This window comes from Phyllopteryx taeniolatus, chromosome 21 (assembly GCF_024500385.1).
Source record: "Phyllopteryx taeniolatus isolate TA_2022b chromosome 21, UOR_Ptae_1.2, whole genome shotgun sequence".
In the NCBI taxonomy this organism is placed as follows: Eukaryota; Metazoa; Chordata; class Actinopteri; order Syngnathiformes; family Syngnathidae; genus Phyllopteryx; species Phyllopteryx taeniolatus.
Genome location: NC_084522.1, coordinates 12,766,876 through 12,782,431, shown reverse-complemented (window position 1 = coordinate 12,782,431; position 15,556 = coordinate 12,766,876). Strand labels below are relative to the sequence as shown.

General features: G+C 41.0%; 1 protein-coding gene across 5 annotated transcripts in view; it reads left to right on the top strand.

The window, feature by feature from the left end:
* The window catches only part of med30 (mediator complex subunit 30), a 39,734-nt gene extending 26,848 nt beyond the window's left edge, over nucleotides 1-12,886 (top strand). For 2 of the 5 annotated variants that reach the window (XM_061759489.1, XM_061759487.1), the window contains exon 5: nucleotides 12,379-12,864. In XM_061759489.1, coding sequence (XP_061615473.1) covers nucleotides 12,379-12,474 — 96 coding nt within the window. In that variant the 3' untranslated portion in view covers nucleotides 12,475-12,864. Of the gene's footprint in view, nucleotides 1-12,378 lie in introns of all 5 variants that reach the window. The other 3 variants (XM_061759490.1, XM_061759488.1, XM_061759486.1) reach the window with 3 other exon arrangements.
* Nucleotides 12,887-15,556: the final 2,670 nt, after the last annotated feature.

Sequence of the window (15,556 nt, the reverse complement as noted above, 5' to 3'; positions counted from 1 at the left end):
ATTGACTTTAAAGCAACAATACCCCAACCTTATTGCCCCACAGTTATTGGCAATGAGGACCAAATCAAGAAGGTAAACCCCAATCGATGGGTCTAAATAGCAGGCACTCAAGTTCTTAGCAGAGACTGAAGTGCGTGCTGACTCCCAGATATCAAATGACTCAATTTATCAAACTTGTTCTGCCACGGTCTGCTGGCACTGCAGACGTTCCAACTCAATGCTGAGGAGAGCGCCCCGGCGGTAGGTGTATGTGAGGATGACAACATGCCTATTGTATTTCTGCCACCTCTGGAAGAGAAGGCTTTTATCTGCCTTCAGAATCCTTTATAAAAAGGCTTTATTCCCCAAGGAAATCTCAATCCAAACACGCACTGGCACTTAAACCCTCCCTTTGAGGAAAGCCATAAAGTTTAGTCAATTAAGTTTTTTTTTTTTTTTTCTAAACTGGTAGCAAATTGAGTCTGTTTGGCCTGGCTCCCTCTGGGTATACTATCAGATGGTGCGACACAACCCACTTAGGGTCACTGTTCCCTAGGCAAGCATAAAGCAGTAAGCTGCTTACTTCCACAAGTTTGACTTTCCTCAAGTATCCCAATTTGTAGAGGATTTTATTGCATGTGCAGTTTGAGAAGTTCATCGGTTATTTAATATATATATATATTCAAAAGAACTTTTTGGATATTCAATATTTGTCATAAATAGCTTTAACAATTTCATTAATACAAATCCATAATTTTATTTGCATTAACCACATATTGCTTTTCAAAGACTGCCTTGTAAGTCCACTTAATAATGACTTCTTAATATAATGATGCTCGCCGTGTTCGCCTGGATTTAATGATAAGTGTGGAGCAACCAATAAGAACATGTTTTATAATGCCTGTTTGAACAAACATAGAACTGTCCTTCACGTACTTCCCCTTCAAATCACATCTCCCCTTAAATGTGTTTCGACGATGTGTATAGATGGCCAAGACAACAGCTACCACTTGTTGTTCAAAAAAAAAAAGTGTTAGTGCCAATAACCTTGGATCATGAATATCCTGTTTTTGAACATTTGAATGACAAAGTTATATTTTTGCCAAATCCAGTATGACTGATGGAGATGAAAACCATGTGGCTGAATTAGCTATTAAACTATGACTCACAGTTTTCAAAATATAAATGAAATTCTTTGACTGGAAATGTCTTTACCTTGCTACTCCTCATCAGAATTTGTTCAACAAAGGAAGCCATTATTCTCCGTACGCATAGCCACAGACATCATTGTAAATAAAGTTTAACACACTAAACATATACGTACTACCTACAGAAATGGCTGTGAAAAGATGTTTTATTCTGCTATAAAAGTGTAATGGAACCTTCGTGGCTGTTGTTGGTAACAAAAATGCCGATTACCCTTTCATCACTAAGCCTATCCATCAATACAAAGGTTATCGCAGTGGCATTTTTTTATGTTGAATCTTCATGGTGTGTCATCATCCATAATGATTATTATAGAACGCACACTACATTACACTTTATAGTATTTAGCCTGTCTCATGTATCTAAACAAGGTAACAAACAGGATTTCATACAGTTATTGTATTAGATCCTATTACATTATGCAGGTATGCCTAATGTTGTGGTCAGTGAGTGTATGATAAGTCACTGGATCATTAGGCCCTTGTTTGTTTTATCTTGCCTTATAAGCGCTTGCAGTATGCACTTTTGGCTTCTCATCAAAAAGGCCGTTTGGCTAAAGCATTTCCCCTATTTGATTCCTGACTGAACTACAGTGGAGTTAAATGGACATCCGCTCTGATCTAGATTTAAAATGGTATCTGATATGCAGTGGACTGCGTTGCTATATGACCTGATTCATGTACAGTATATTGTTACAGGTCAACCGGTGCAGAAATGAGCTGTTCTACCTTTTCACAAGTCGAGAGCGAGACATATACTGTAGAATGAATGCGCTGAAGCAATACCTTAAGACTATCTTCTGTTTTGGATTTCTGAAGCAGAGCATACCTGATTGGCTGCTCCTTTATTGTTACCTGACCTGCTAAATTATCATCAGTGTGATGGAAACCCTGCCACAAACTGGGTAGATCCAATTAGTGTAGGTTCATATATTGTGTTTCTTTGGGCTGATTTAGTGTAAAATCCATCATATTCTTTCAGCTCTTGGCTGCCATTTATGTTCTAGATTGTGTTATGACAGTGATCAGAAATGAGCTACAACAGGGCTACAAGAGACAAAGCAGTAGATCAAAGTGACACACGGCCAATTGCCGCGAGCACAGTGCACTGTGTTGTCTACAGCGATGCTACATTATACGGTACTGTGCCAACATTTTATGCCACCTATAAAATTTTAAGCACATATGTGCTGACAAAACATATTCACAATATGGTTTAGGATAAAACCTGTTCAGGGTTGGGGCCCACCAGTATAGGTTTTGTATACAATGTGAGATGGCAAACTGCTGGTCCTGCACAAATATTACAGCTTTTTCAGACATATTTCCAAGTCTCTTTTCCCATTGTTTTGTTAATGTACCCTGATGCCCAATTCTCCACAGCTCTACTCACCTAGGTTGAGGCAATCTCTTTTGCACTACCAAACAGTACCGCACGAGTCGTCGTGGGAAATTCGTCTGAGGTCAACGTAGCGCCGCATCAGTTGGAACACACTAATAAAAACCAAGAATGGATGAGAACGAGAGTCTCTTATATTTATGGCTGCACAATTATAAATTCACCAATTCTGAGAGTGTCATTTCAAGTCAGTTTGATGAGCACCAGTAGTGGTTTCCGTCACCCATAGGTTTTTGCAACCCTGGCTGACCACGTATTAAAAATGATACCTGAGATTATCTGTGAAAAAGCACCAAAAGATGTTAGAGCCGGAAGTACCATTCTGTAGAAAAGGGGCATCAGTGTTATTCTCTCCAATCCAAAATATCACGGGTAGAAGAATTTGTTTGTTTGGTGTCTGAGGATTTGTTATTTGCAGTTTCAATAAATTAAAATAAGTGGCACCTTTTGGTTTAATTTGGTACTTGGATGACTGTGTGATTCTGACTGGCAAAACTGGAGCTGAAAAGTGTACAATGCTCTACTCCGCTCTTCTCCTCTCATCTAATCCCCTCTCCTCACTCACAGACACTTACACTTGTAATTCCCAGCCACATCCACGGAGTCAAAGCTGCGATTTGAGTTGCCAGCGACAGGGCGGATTACCAGAGGAATCCTGAGTGAAAGCACATTTATGCTCCACTTGCTACATTCCCCCCTGCTCCCCACTCGCTCCCTTTACATGCTTGTCATCAAACGTGAGCACATATTTGGATCTCATTCATTTTCAAGCAGCTGCTGCTATCTCAAATCTCCTCTTCAAAAAGCAACAGTGGGGTTCTTAATAGTCACTGAAAGCTTTGTGGTCTTGTTTTCGATTTTGCATTAAATGGGGCAAATGCTGATAAATGATTTTTATTCATCTTGTAATACCATTACACGATTAGCTTTATTTTTCTTTACTGCATAATGGCTCAACAAACCCTCCCCAATTGGCTTTAATGTGATGATAATCCAAGCATATTAATTAATAGAGCGATGGCAATTATAAAGCTTGATAAGCGTGAAGATTTGATAAATCCCAAGTGTTAACCAATTACTTGTGTGATGCACCCATTGAAGAATGATTTCAAGCAAAGCAGTAGTCAACAGAAATAGCCTTATAATTGAAAAACATCCCTAAAGCCTTAAAAATCCCAAAATAGTTATAGTGTAGTTCAGATAAGGGATCTTACACAGAGTCTGTGTTGTCACAGAAATGCGATAATCAGGGAAACTATAGTCACCAGTGGAGCTGGATGGAAAAACTGGTTTGCTTGTCACCCTCCTACTGAAGACAGATTATTTGCTCTGATTTGGACTCAGGAGGCAGCATGATGAAGTGCATCAGAAAATGGTAAAAGAGCAGATCATTCAAACTAACGGTCAGATCTTCCGGTAGCAGAATGTTCTTCTTGCTTAGAAGCTTAGGATAATGATTAAGCAATTTGGATGTAATCCGTCTAATCAGTTAAAATGTTGCAAGAGATCAAACAAAAACATTGAACTAACATAGCACAAAAAGTAAGGCAATTTGTGTTTGCTACCTTTTCCTTTTTTGCAATAGTGTTTCTTGGCAATAAAGCTTATACCGTTGCAAACCAAGCAGATTACTTTGCTCTTGCCATTCACTCTTTTTTTGAAGATACAAGCGATTTTGGCAATTTAACAATTTATTCACTTAACAATCAGCAGTGTATGAAAGAACCGTAGGCAGCCAGAACAGCCTGGCAGGTCCTCCATCCTGGTCAGAAACTGCTGTGGAATGGCATTTCATTCTTCAACTAGCTTTTACCAGCCTGATGTACGTCTTCCGTGCGAGGTATATAGGACCCCTGTCAGCCGTGTGAAGATACTTAAAGGCACGGGTGCCCAAACTTTTTTGCCCCAAGATCTACTTTTCAAGCAACCAACCTCCCGCGATTTATCTTATTTGGGGGGGAGGGGGGTGGGGGTGTGTGACCAAGTGTCCAGTTTGGGAGCGCAGAGCGCTACCACTGAGCTAAAATTCTGGGCCGCCGACACAGCTCGGCACCAATGTATGTTGATGTACCTTGCGTCACCGAATGAGGCAATCATTACCTGAGTTTACTCCGATGACTTGCACTGAAGTGAATCAGCCAGGGATGCTGCCTTATTTTTAAAATGCCGGAACAATGCGTCAGCTGCTTCAACAAATGCCACTTTTACCATCTCTCCTTCTTGGAAGGATTTCTTGTTCTTAAGGATGATGTGACTCACCCGGAACGATGCTTCAGTGGCGGCTTTTGCTTTTGAAGTATGTTGTGTGAAAAATAACTGCTGTCCAGACAACTGGCATTTTAGTTCCTTCACCTTTCTCTTTCTCAGCTCGCTTTTTGGCGGGAAGTCAGTGTCGTATTTTCTATGAACAGTCCTGAAATGCCGCTCCACATTTCCCTTCTTTGGCAATGCGATGGCAGAATGCGATGGCAGATGAGGCGTACGCATTTCGAAAATGTCATTGTAAGAAAATACTCCTCCTCCTCCCATTCCGTATGAAAGTGGTAAGTTTTTGCCTTCTTACTTGGTCCAGCTCCCCCACTCATTTTTATAGCCTTTCTTAACTTTAAGAGAAAACACCGAGAGATAAAAATTGGAGGTAACACCCTGACGAACTTGTTAGTTTTGACACACTTAGCGCCGTTGTTTGCGCATCTGCAGTTACCTTTTAGCACCGTTGTTGGCACATGTGCGTGACCTAAGTGTCAGAAAAATTCAGATGTCATCGATTGGCTGCTCTATATATCAATCAAGCGACGGGATGGATGATAGGCTGACATCTTTTTTTTTTTGGAATGTCACGCAATGTCATGCGATCTACCAATTGACACATTGAGCACCCCTGCTTTGAGGTAAACACAGATGACAACATGAAAGCCGGCTGCAAATTATGCGCTGCAAAAAGTGTGAGAAACTTTGCTCGGGCGTCAAAGAAAGTGGCCATCCTCCCCCCGAGATGCAGCGGCAGATAGTACGGCAAGCATCGAGTTTCTCAAGGCCTGTCTCCCGCTCCATGCCCTGGTTTTCTTTCAATGGCACTTTCTGTGCCTACCATGGTAACAACGGGGTGAGTCCAGAGGAAAAACTAAGCAATGGTGTGGAAATGTATCACTTCAGTTGTCCTATCGCTGTTTTATTGAAGAACTGAAATGCCTTGTGTTCCAGGCTACATTTAAGTGAAATGTGTAGCAAAATGTGGAGGCAAGTGTTGTTATCTTGGAGGTCTCAGCCGGTGGAGTTTAGGGATTGCCAGTGATTGCAAAATCTTATCTCGATAACATCTCTGCAATGATAACAAGCCTTGTTTTTCCACTTTTCCACCATCACCACTGCCTTTACCATAAGATGATACTCTATTGGCGTAACAATCAACATAGTATTCTCCACATCGCCACAATTTGACCCCTCGATCCAACTGCTGTAGTCAGAATCTGGAAACATTGCTGAACATAACGTTCCTCCACATGTTCAAGTTCCAGTGCACGTGTTGACGATTCCAGCGCAATCGGGCCTCACGGTGATGAAGGGCAGTCATGGCAGGCCTCCTAGCAGCTGTATGAGACTGTACACAGTCTGTTCAAGATTGTCTTGGCCTAGGGTTCTGAAAACCTTGACTGCAAATCATGTAGTTGCCCAGTCAAATGTGGTATGCTGATTTTTGGAACTGACACCTTACTGACCACTGTAACAGGGTCTATGCTTACAGGTGGGGGTATCAGAGGCTCAAAACAAGAGACAAAGTAAGCTGTGTGGAATCAGCAAGGAAGATTAAGCACATTTTTTACGAGTTCAACCCACATATTCAGCTCTGCTGCTCATTCCATAAATGCATGTTTCTTACAAATGTTACAAACATTTAAAAGGGAAATAAATATGCCTTATAATGCCATAGAATTTGTCAAAAAGCAAAGAAAGATCGACCAAACACAAATATCCTTACGTTTTGCTGTATTTATTTCCAGCAACACGTGTCATTGTAAGCATGCATAAACCTTGCAGTGTCATACTCCAGTAATATTGTCAACATGCTCTAAGTGCTTTATTCTTCCATCAAAACAGAAGAAAAAAAAACGATTTCATAGCTGTTAGGGATAGGGAATACAGTTTTATTTTTATTTAATCAATAAAAAAAATACTTAATTTCAAAGTCAGCCCAAACATGTACCCTTTTCTATTGATGAAAAGTTTATTTTATTCTGTATGAAATCTCTTAAGTCCCGTAGAGAAAATACTCAACTCAGAGTGCATGACTCAGATGCCCTGCTCTTCATGCCAAAAGCTTCAGTTGGTAATGTGTAATACAATAATACAGCCATCTCCAACTTTACAGGATTTTTTTATTCCCCCCCTCCCCAAAGAACAGCAGAGAATGATTTAGTTGTTGGATTCATGATCATGAATTTAATGGCAGACCTGCATAAACAAATGTCATTCAATAGAGTAAAAGAGCTGCATCAAATATTCTGCCTTTAGATGAGTCTTTTGTGTACTTGTGTACATTACATGTTTGGAGTCATAGAATAAATGTTACTGAAAAGGGCTGTTACTAAGTTCTATTGTTGGAGTTCCAGAGACGAACACTTTTGGTCTAGTTTCGCAATTGAGTGCATCGATTGATTGTCTTCTTGACCTCGGACTCAGACATTCCCTCGGATTTCCATTAATTTTCTTGCCTTGGCTTTAGTTTTTTTCTCACATTGCTTGAATCTTGGTGTTGACACCACTTTTCAAGTTGAATGAATTTAGGTCAGACTGCATTATGGCTTATCCTTCATACAGTACAGTGGATTCACATTGAATATCTTAGCCAGCCTGTCTGGATATGAGGAAGGTACAAATCTGATGACAGGAAATAATATAATGAACACTCATGAGTCCAAGTGGCTTTTCATTACACAACACTTGCTTTTTGGGGGGAGCGGTTGCTTATTTATTTATTTTTTTAGTACAATAAGCGCCTCAATTTTATGTATGTACACAAGCACACATTCTGTTGGCCTTACTTCCTTGATTGTTTGACATCTGATGTGAATAAGCAACACTTTTTCTTTTTTTTTTTGGTGTTACATTCCGGGCCGTTTCATTGCTTTGACTTGCCGATATCCCAAGATTGTTGAAAATCACAATCCATTCATCAACATGCCAATCACACCGACACTGGCTTATTGCTAAAAGCAGTCTGGATGGTTCTTTGGAGAACATTTCCTTTAAAACAATAACCAAGAGTGAATTCATGAGCTCTCGAGAAAGTATGCCCTCTGAGGCCTATGATCTGATACGACAAGTATTCATCTTATGCTTTGCCCCCCTTAACACTGGGGAACACAATTTTTGTTGAGTTAGGTCTGACGTCTGTTTTTAACAAATATTTGAGTGCGGAATCCAAAAACTGATCTCTCTTTTTTTTTTTTTTTAAATCACCTCAAGTTTTTGAACAAAGGGGAACAAAGGTAATATATACCTATGTAAAACACTAAGTTGGTATAGCCCACCTTATCGTGGTGGATGGGTTTGTGTGTCCCAATGATAAGTGGTCTGGGGCTTGAGGGTACATGGGAGTTCACCCAACCACTCTACATGTGTTTTGTGGACTTGGAGAAGGCGTTCGACCGTGTCCCTCGGGGAGTCTTGTGGGTGGTACTTTGGGAGTATGGGGTACCAGGTCGGGGATGAGATCCTGCCCCAAGTGGAGGAGTTCAAGTATCTTTGGGTCTTGTTCACGAGTGAGGGAAGAATGGAACGTGAGAGCGACAGGCGGCTCGGTGTAGCTTCTGCAGTGATGTAGACTTTGTGGTAACGAAGGAGCTAAGCCGAAAGGCGACACTCTCAATTTACCGGTCGATCTACGTTCCTACCCTCACCTATGGTCACGAGCTGTGGGTCGTGATCGAAAGAACAAGATCCTGGATACAAGCGGCCGAAATGAGATTCCTCCATAGGGTGTCCGGGCTCTCCCTTAGAGATAGGTGAGAAGCTCGGTCATCTGGGAGGATCTCAGAGTAGAGCCGCTGCTCCTCCGCATTGAGAGGAGCCAGATGAGGTGGCTCGGGCATCTGTTTAGGATGCCTCCCGGACGTCTCCCTGTTGAGGTGTTCCGGGCATGTCCCACCATGAGGAGACCCCGGGGATGACCCAGGACACGCTGGAGAGACTATGTTTCCCTGCTGGACTCGGAACGCCTCGGGATCCGCCCGGAAGAGCTGGATGAAGTGGCTGGGGAGATGGAAGTCTGGGCATCCCTGCTAAACCTACTGCCCCCGTAACCCGACCTCGGATAAGCTAAGCGGAAGAAAATTGATGGATGGATAGATGGATGGATGGAATAGTTACAAGCTTTGAAAACTAAAAAAACAGCACAGAACGAAATAGAACTTAGAACGGTATGCCCATGGTTACAAGGATAAGAAAAAGGCCAGCACAAATCCTCTTAATTCCTACTATGCTAACTTTCTGTTTGCAGATAGTGATAGTACTGACCTATTGGGAGCCGCACGCACCTCTCACTGCACTGTCCAATTGTGATTGCACAAACAAGTTGCCAGGTAGCAGTAGATATGAGTCCAATTGTAATCAGCTGGCCAGTCTTAGTACAGCTAATCAGTGGAATTTTGCTTATCTGGAGGGTAAGCTGTGGACAAAAAAACTTGACGTGCTAGAAAACAACTGACTCAGTCACGTCTGCCTTTCCTCTATATAAGCAGCGTGTTGGCAGGAAATGCTCCCAGTCAGTCAAGCGGAGTCCTAATTAAAGTCACACAACAACATTTACAGATTTTGGAACTCGGTGCACACAAGGCGCGCCGCATTATAAGGCGCCCCGTCCATTTTGGAGCAAATGTAAGACTTTTAAGTGCGCCTTATGGTCGTGAAAATACGGTAATCAGCATAGAAATCTAACTCAACAGAATGGATTTTTTTTTCAAATTGATAATGCCATGAAACATGTAATAATGTAATGCCCCACAGAAAGTGGACGATCCAAATCACTTTTTAGGAGGAGAAGCATTGTCTTTTTTTTTAACTTTCATAATGTTAGTACGCACTTGACAGCAAAATGACTCGCGTCAACAGTTCTTTGTAACTCATTGTTACCTATTTGTCACCCATTTGAAATGGAAGTCATTGTCAATTTGACTCGGTAAACTATTAGATTGTCAAACACACACATCACAGCATGATTATGAAAAACAAAAAGTACAAAAATGACTGTCACAAAACTTCGAAGAGGGGGCTGGGCCAAGAAGACCCCATAACAAAGGTGAAGGTAGAGGAATTGATTTTCCCCATGCGTCATTTCCTCTGCATGGTACCTACATAACTTTCTGTAACTCTTTTCGCTATTGACTGTTTCGTTTTATGTTGGCAAAACCAGGTACTTTGAGGTCATATTTTGAGCATGCTCAGCCCATCCCATTTGGGCGACACAAACCACTGCCGGTCACTCATTGGTCAAGCAGATCATTGCGCCGACTATTCAATGTGGCTTTATTATTATTATTATTATTAAGTGACATCTTACATATATATCTATAATGCTAAAACAACCAACCAACCAACCAACCAAGACTTTTGCCCAATATTGTATACTTCTATGTTCGTTCATCCACACCGCCATCTTCATATAAGGCAGATCTGACACTTCAGGCAGTCTTTTAGGACAACAGCACTTCCTTCTTTAATTTCTTTGTTGAGTAGGCACTGACCACCGTTGCAAGGCTGCATATCAGTGTGTCGCCAGAAGCCTTTTACAGATTGAAAAGACATCCAAATAGAATTGTGCGTTGGGCTGTTGAAAGACAAGAAATGCGAGAGTGCACCTGCAGGGTGAGTTTTGTGTGTGACTGTCTCGCCATTCTGACACAAAGGAGATGGTGTCTAAGGTCGCAATCATTTGCTCTCTTCTTCACAATGCAAACACAATACATCTTTGAGCCCTTCCTGGTACTTCTGATGTTATCAATTGAATACCGTATACCTGAAGTTGCAGAAGACTTTTTGTGATAATAGCATTTTTAGTTATTTGCATATCGGCAAGCTTCCTATAATGAGGATTTGCTGCCTCTGTAGTATTTTCCACTGTGGAAAATGTGGAATTTCATATCTGGAAGTGCTCGGCTGGATTTTTACGTGAAGCAGAAACGAAATGAGGCAAATGTATTCGCCCAGTTATGCTTGAAATTGTCATGACAAGTGCACCTATCTATATGCACTTTCCTTTCAAATCATTAAGGGGAGAAAGAAAAGTTAAACGATACAGTGCTCTATTACCTGAAATGACAAAGGCTTTCGATACTATCTCATTAATGCAGGGTAAATGGCCAAGTTATCTCAAGAGCTGCTCATCAGGGTAATGAGCCATATCATGTATAATACACTCATATAGCCACATGCTCACTCTCAGAATAAAAAGACAAAGTCAAAGAGAGAGATAGCAAAGGGAAGATCCAGGCAGGAGCGTTCATAAGAGTCCTTCAGAGAGCGAGCGAGAAACTGAAAGGCGTCCAAATGTTCCACTCAGGATTCTCTTCAAGGACGATCAGCGAAACAGATGATATTAGAAGAGCTGTGTGAAATCGATGGCTCAAGGTGTAATCTGTGGCGCAAAAAGGGCCCGTAATTAGTCATGGCTAAAGGAGTGTTGCCGAGAGACAGCGAGACAGAGATGGATTTCATTTTTCAAATCTTTTAGTTAGGTGGCTTAGCCCAGGGCAGGCTCACTCTCGGTCATTTGATCTGATCTGCTATAACGGCTATACGATACAATAAAGCATTACTTCAACTTTGCAGTACTGACTTCTAGTCGGGTTTATTTCTATTGTGCAAGGTCCCTTTTATCATTCCAACCTGGTGAGAGGAACTTCCCGTGGCCTTTAATGGACTGCCCATTACAGTATTTGTAGTTCCATCTATGCATTTTCTATACAGTTCAATCGTGTTCTATCCCAGCCGACCCTGTGCGAAAGGCAAACTACATCCTGGACGAGTCAGCAGTCAATCGCAGGGCATTGAAAAAGTATTCATACCACTTGAAGGTTTTCACCTCGCACGCACAAACTTGAATGTACTTTGCCGAGTTTGTATGTGCACGGAATTGATTTACGGGTTTCCACATTTTAAGCAAACATAAATCTGAAAAGTGCGGTGTGCATTTCTATTCAGCGCCCTGTACGTACTCTGATACTCCTAAATACAATCCAATGCAATCAGTTGACTTCAGAAGTCACCTAATTAGGAAATAGAGTGCACCTTTGTGCAATTTACTCTCAGTATAAATACCCGTGTTCTGTGAACGCCTCAGTGGTTTGTTAGAGAACACACGTGAACCACATCATCATGAAGCCCATGGAACTCAGCAGACAAGTCTTTCTTAGCGAAGTTTTTCGTCGGGTTAGGGTTAAACTCTCATATACATTCATTCACTCTTTATACACCTCTATTAATCCATACACAATAAATCCATTTTCTATAGAGACGAGCGAGTGAGTCACACTCAACTTCCCATGCATGTTTTTGGAATTTGGGAGGAAAGCAGACGACCCACCAAATGAAAACTCCACACAGAAAAGTCTGAGGCGAGAATGCACGTCGATTGAGCAAATCCAGTTCAGTACATTTTACAAGAGTTGTTTGGTGATTTATAGTTTATAGTATTACTACTGCAGCTGCCATAACCTGTTTTTCATTGTAATTAGCCCAGCCAATAAAAAAAAAAAAAAAGCACCCAAATCATTTGTAATTGTCTTGTTTTTACGACAGAAGCTGAAGCAGAAGAACCAGCAGCTGAAGCAGATTATGGATCAAGTCCGCAACCTCATCTGGGAAATCAACTCCATGCTGGCCGTCAGAAGCTGAAGCATAAACCACAGTCCGCACGCGCGTATGCACGTACACGCAGCCCGAGGGCAAGTGGAACCCATGAAGATACGGCAGATTTGCTGAGGTGGCACTTTACTGACAAAGCGAAGACTTTATTTCCTGACGAGGAAAGTGGAAAGATGAAGACGAAAGGGCGTCACTCTAACCCAGCGGTGAGTTGGAAGTAGGCAAAACATGGTTGGTGGTGATATTTTCGGACATCTGTCTACCTCAATTGTCAACGTTTTAATCAGCATTGATTTCAATTGATTCTCGGTGTTTTAATGTATTTGTAGCTCCACAGAGTTTATATCTGTAGAAACACATCAAATCTATTCAATCCTCTTATTTTGTGCGAATGATGAGCTTAAATGTCTTAAATGTTTCACATTTAATAAACTTAAATGCTGAAATAAGACAAACTTGTTATATTATAATTTCTGTCATGATGAACTCTTCACCTCCAGAGTTTTGTTTAAAAAAAAAAAAAAAAAGAAATATTTTTTTTGTAATGTACACCAGTTGACTAACACGCATGTGATATGGTGTTCATTCACTAATAAGTGCGATAGAAACACTGTAGACTTGAATTACTTGTGCTGAGATCACTTATAAAGACGCAGGTTATACTAACAATGCAGGTGTTTAGACACTCAAAAGAAGAATCCCACCGCACCCCTTGTCCACTCTGTCCCCTAAAACCCTTTTCGGTCGGGCTGCATTTTAGATAAATAAAATAAATCCGATGAATTAGAAGAATACAAAATTGAGTAGAGGGAGTATTTCAAACTCTCCTGTTCTAGCACACAAAGGCATACAGATCCACCGTTCTGCAAGGCCATGTAGCTGAACAGGACAGGTTTAAAAAAAACAAAAACAACTTTACGTAATTCAACTTGAACTCTAACAAATTAAAAAATAGCCAATAAATGGAATGAGTATCTTTGAGTTGATGAGTGGTGAGCCTTACCATACCTTACAGGGATGATACTTTTTATTTTTATTTTTTACTTACAAATCGTTACTAAAGACAATTGACAGTGCAATACGCGTTTTCAAATCATTTGCCTCAGTTATATATTAGCGTATAAAAGGTCTATCCTCATTCCGCATTAGTAGTTTTCATTTTTGGAAAGTGCATGTTGGACTTGTACAGTTGAAACCTTCCAATTTGAAGTCCCTTAACGTTGGTGCGCAACATAAGGTATAATACTAATTTGGACGATGTGACAGCCGCTAGCGGCCGTTGAGAGTCAGCTGAAAGTCTTTGGTTACTGTAATCTAAATGAGTTAAATGAAGTAACACAGTGGTGTGAAAATTAAGCACGACTCACTAACAAATTGGACTGTGTTCAATCTTTGAGGTTCCGCTGAATCAGACTCTTCGGAAAGAGGGACGCTTCACAAAAGCCTCCATTTGGAGCCCACCCAGAAGCAGGTTCAGTGCTTATTTATCATCCACACCGTAATGTCAGGTCCATGACAATATCAGTGTCTGATACGGACGGTCGTGTTCAATAAAGCGGGAACACACTTTCTTTTCTATAAAGCATTACCACACCTTTGTCCTCATCAAAGGAGGATAGATGCAATTTTCAAGCAAAAAACAAAAGCCTCACTGTGTGTCTGATTAATAAACCTTAGTGGTCAACCACTTACAGGATTTTGTTATGTTCCAGGAGGCAACTATAATTACTGTACAAATGTGTGCGTTTCCACACAGTGGAAACAGAGGTTAGACGAGGAACGTGTTTGTGCTGCCGATGCTGCGAATGAAAACAAGTAGGACACGTTTGTTAGTGAGGCACAAACCATTATACTTGCTAAAAGCTTAAGGTGGCTACATGCACACCGATTTAAAAAATCAATCAATCAGTGTGAGAGAGCCCCACACCACGGGCTTCGGGTTGCTTCCCTCTCTAATTTCACGTCACGGTCACTTGGTGTTGACAACGCGCACAATATACGGTTTGGGAGATGTACATTTTGAGCGAGTTTAATGTTTACAATTACAAAAACTCACTTTTAACACACTCCAACACAGAATAATTGCTCAGAATAGTCTTTTAAAGGAATTCGATCATCATGCCTCGGGCTTACATTAGGTCCAATTATTGGTATGTCTGTAGATGTGCATGCACAGTATAATGAGATCCAGTTCTTGCGAGCCAAGGCGAAGGAATCCTAAAATCACCCAACCTACCTTTTTTGATTCGTTCCAACTGACACTCTTTAAACCATAAACCATAGCTCCCTGCTGGATCCCTGCCTCACTTGGTCCTAATGCAAGCAGACTGTAACACCCCAAAAATACAAATAAATTCCTTGACCTGCACCTTTATCCAGATCCGAACTTAAATTGAATTGTTTCTTCTTTCACATTTATGCTGTTTTTGTTTAGTCCTACTAACTTGCCTTGCACTTTTTGATCCTGGTGAAGGTAATAATGACGGAGGTATTAATTGAACCGTAAGTTTGTTATTGTGGGTGTAATTTGGTTGCTGTGGAGCTGCGCTGCCTTTTACTAAAATGCTTTAGTCTTTAATGGATGCAAAATATTAGAAACGCCATTGCTTCAGCCACTATAATTATATTTTAAAATGCATACCTACCTCTCTGACAGTGTCAATGAAAACTCAACATTATTATCTTTGTAGAGGCTAATAATTTCATAGTTATTGAATTGATTTATTTATTCAGTTTTAATACTACAGGTACAATATATTGCCAAAAGTATTTGCTCACCCATCCAAATAATTGGAATCAGGTGTTCCATGGCCACAGAAGTATAAAATCGAGCACCTAGTCATGCAGACTGTTTTTACAAACATTTGTGAAAAAATGGGTCGCTCTCAGGAGCTCACTGAATTCCAGCATGGAACAGTGATAGGATGCCACCTGTGTCCAGGTGTGAAATTTTCCCGCTCCTAAATATTCCGCAGTCGATTGTATAATAAGAACGTGGAAGCGTTTGGGAATGACAGCAACTCAGCCACAAAGCGGTAGGCCACGTAAACTGACGGAGCGGGGTCAGCGGATGCTGAGGCGCATAGTGTGAAGAGGTCGTCAACTTTCTGCC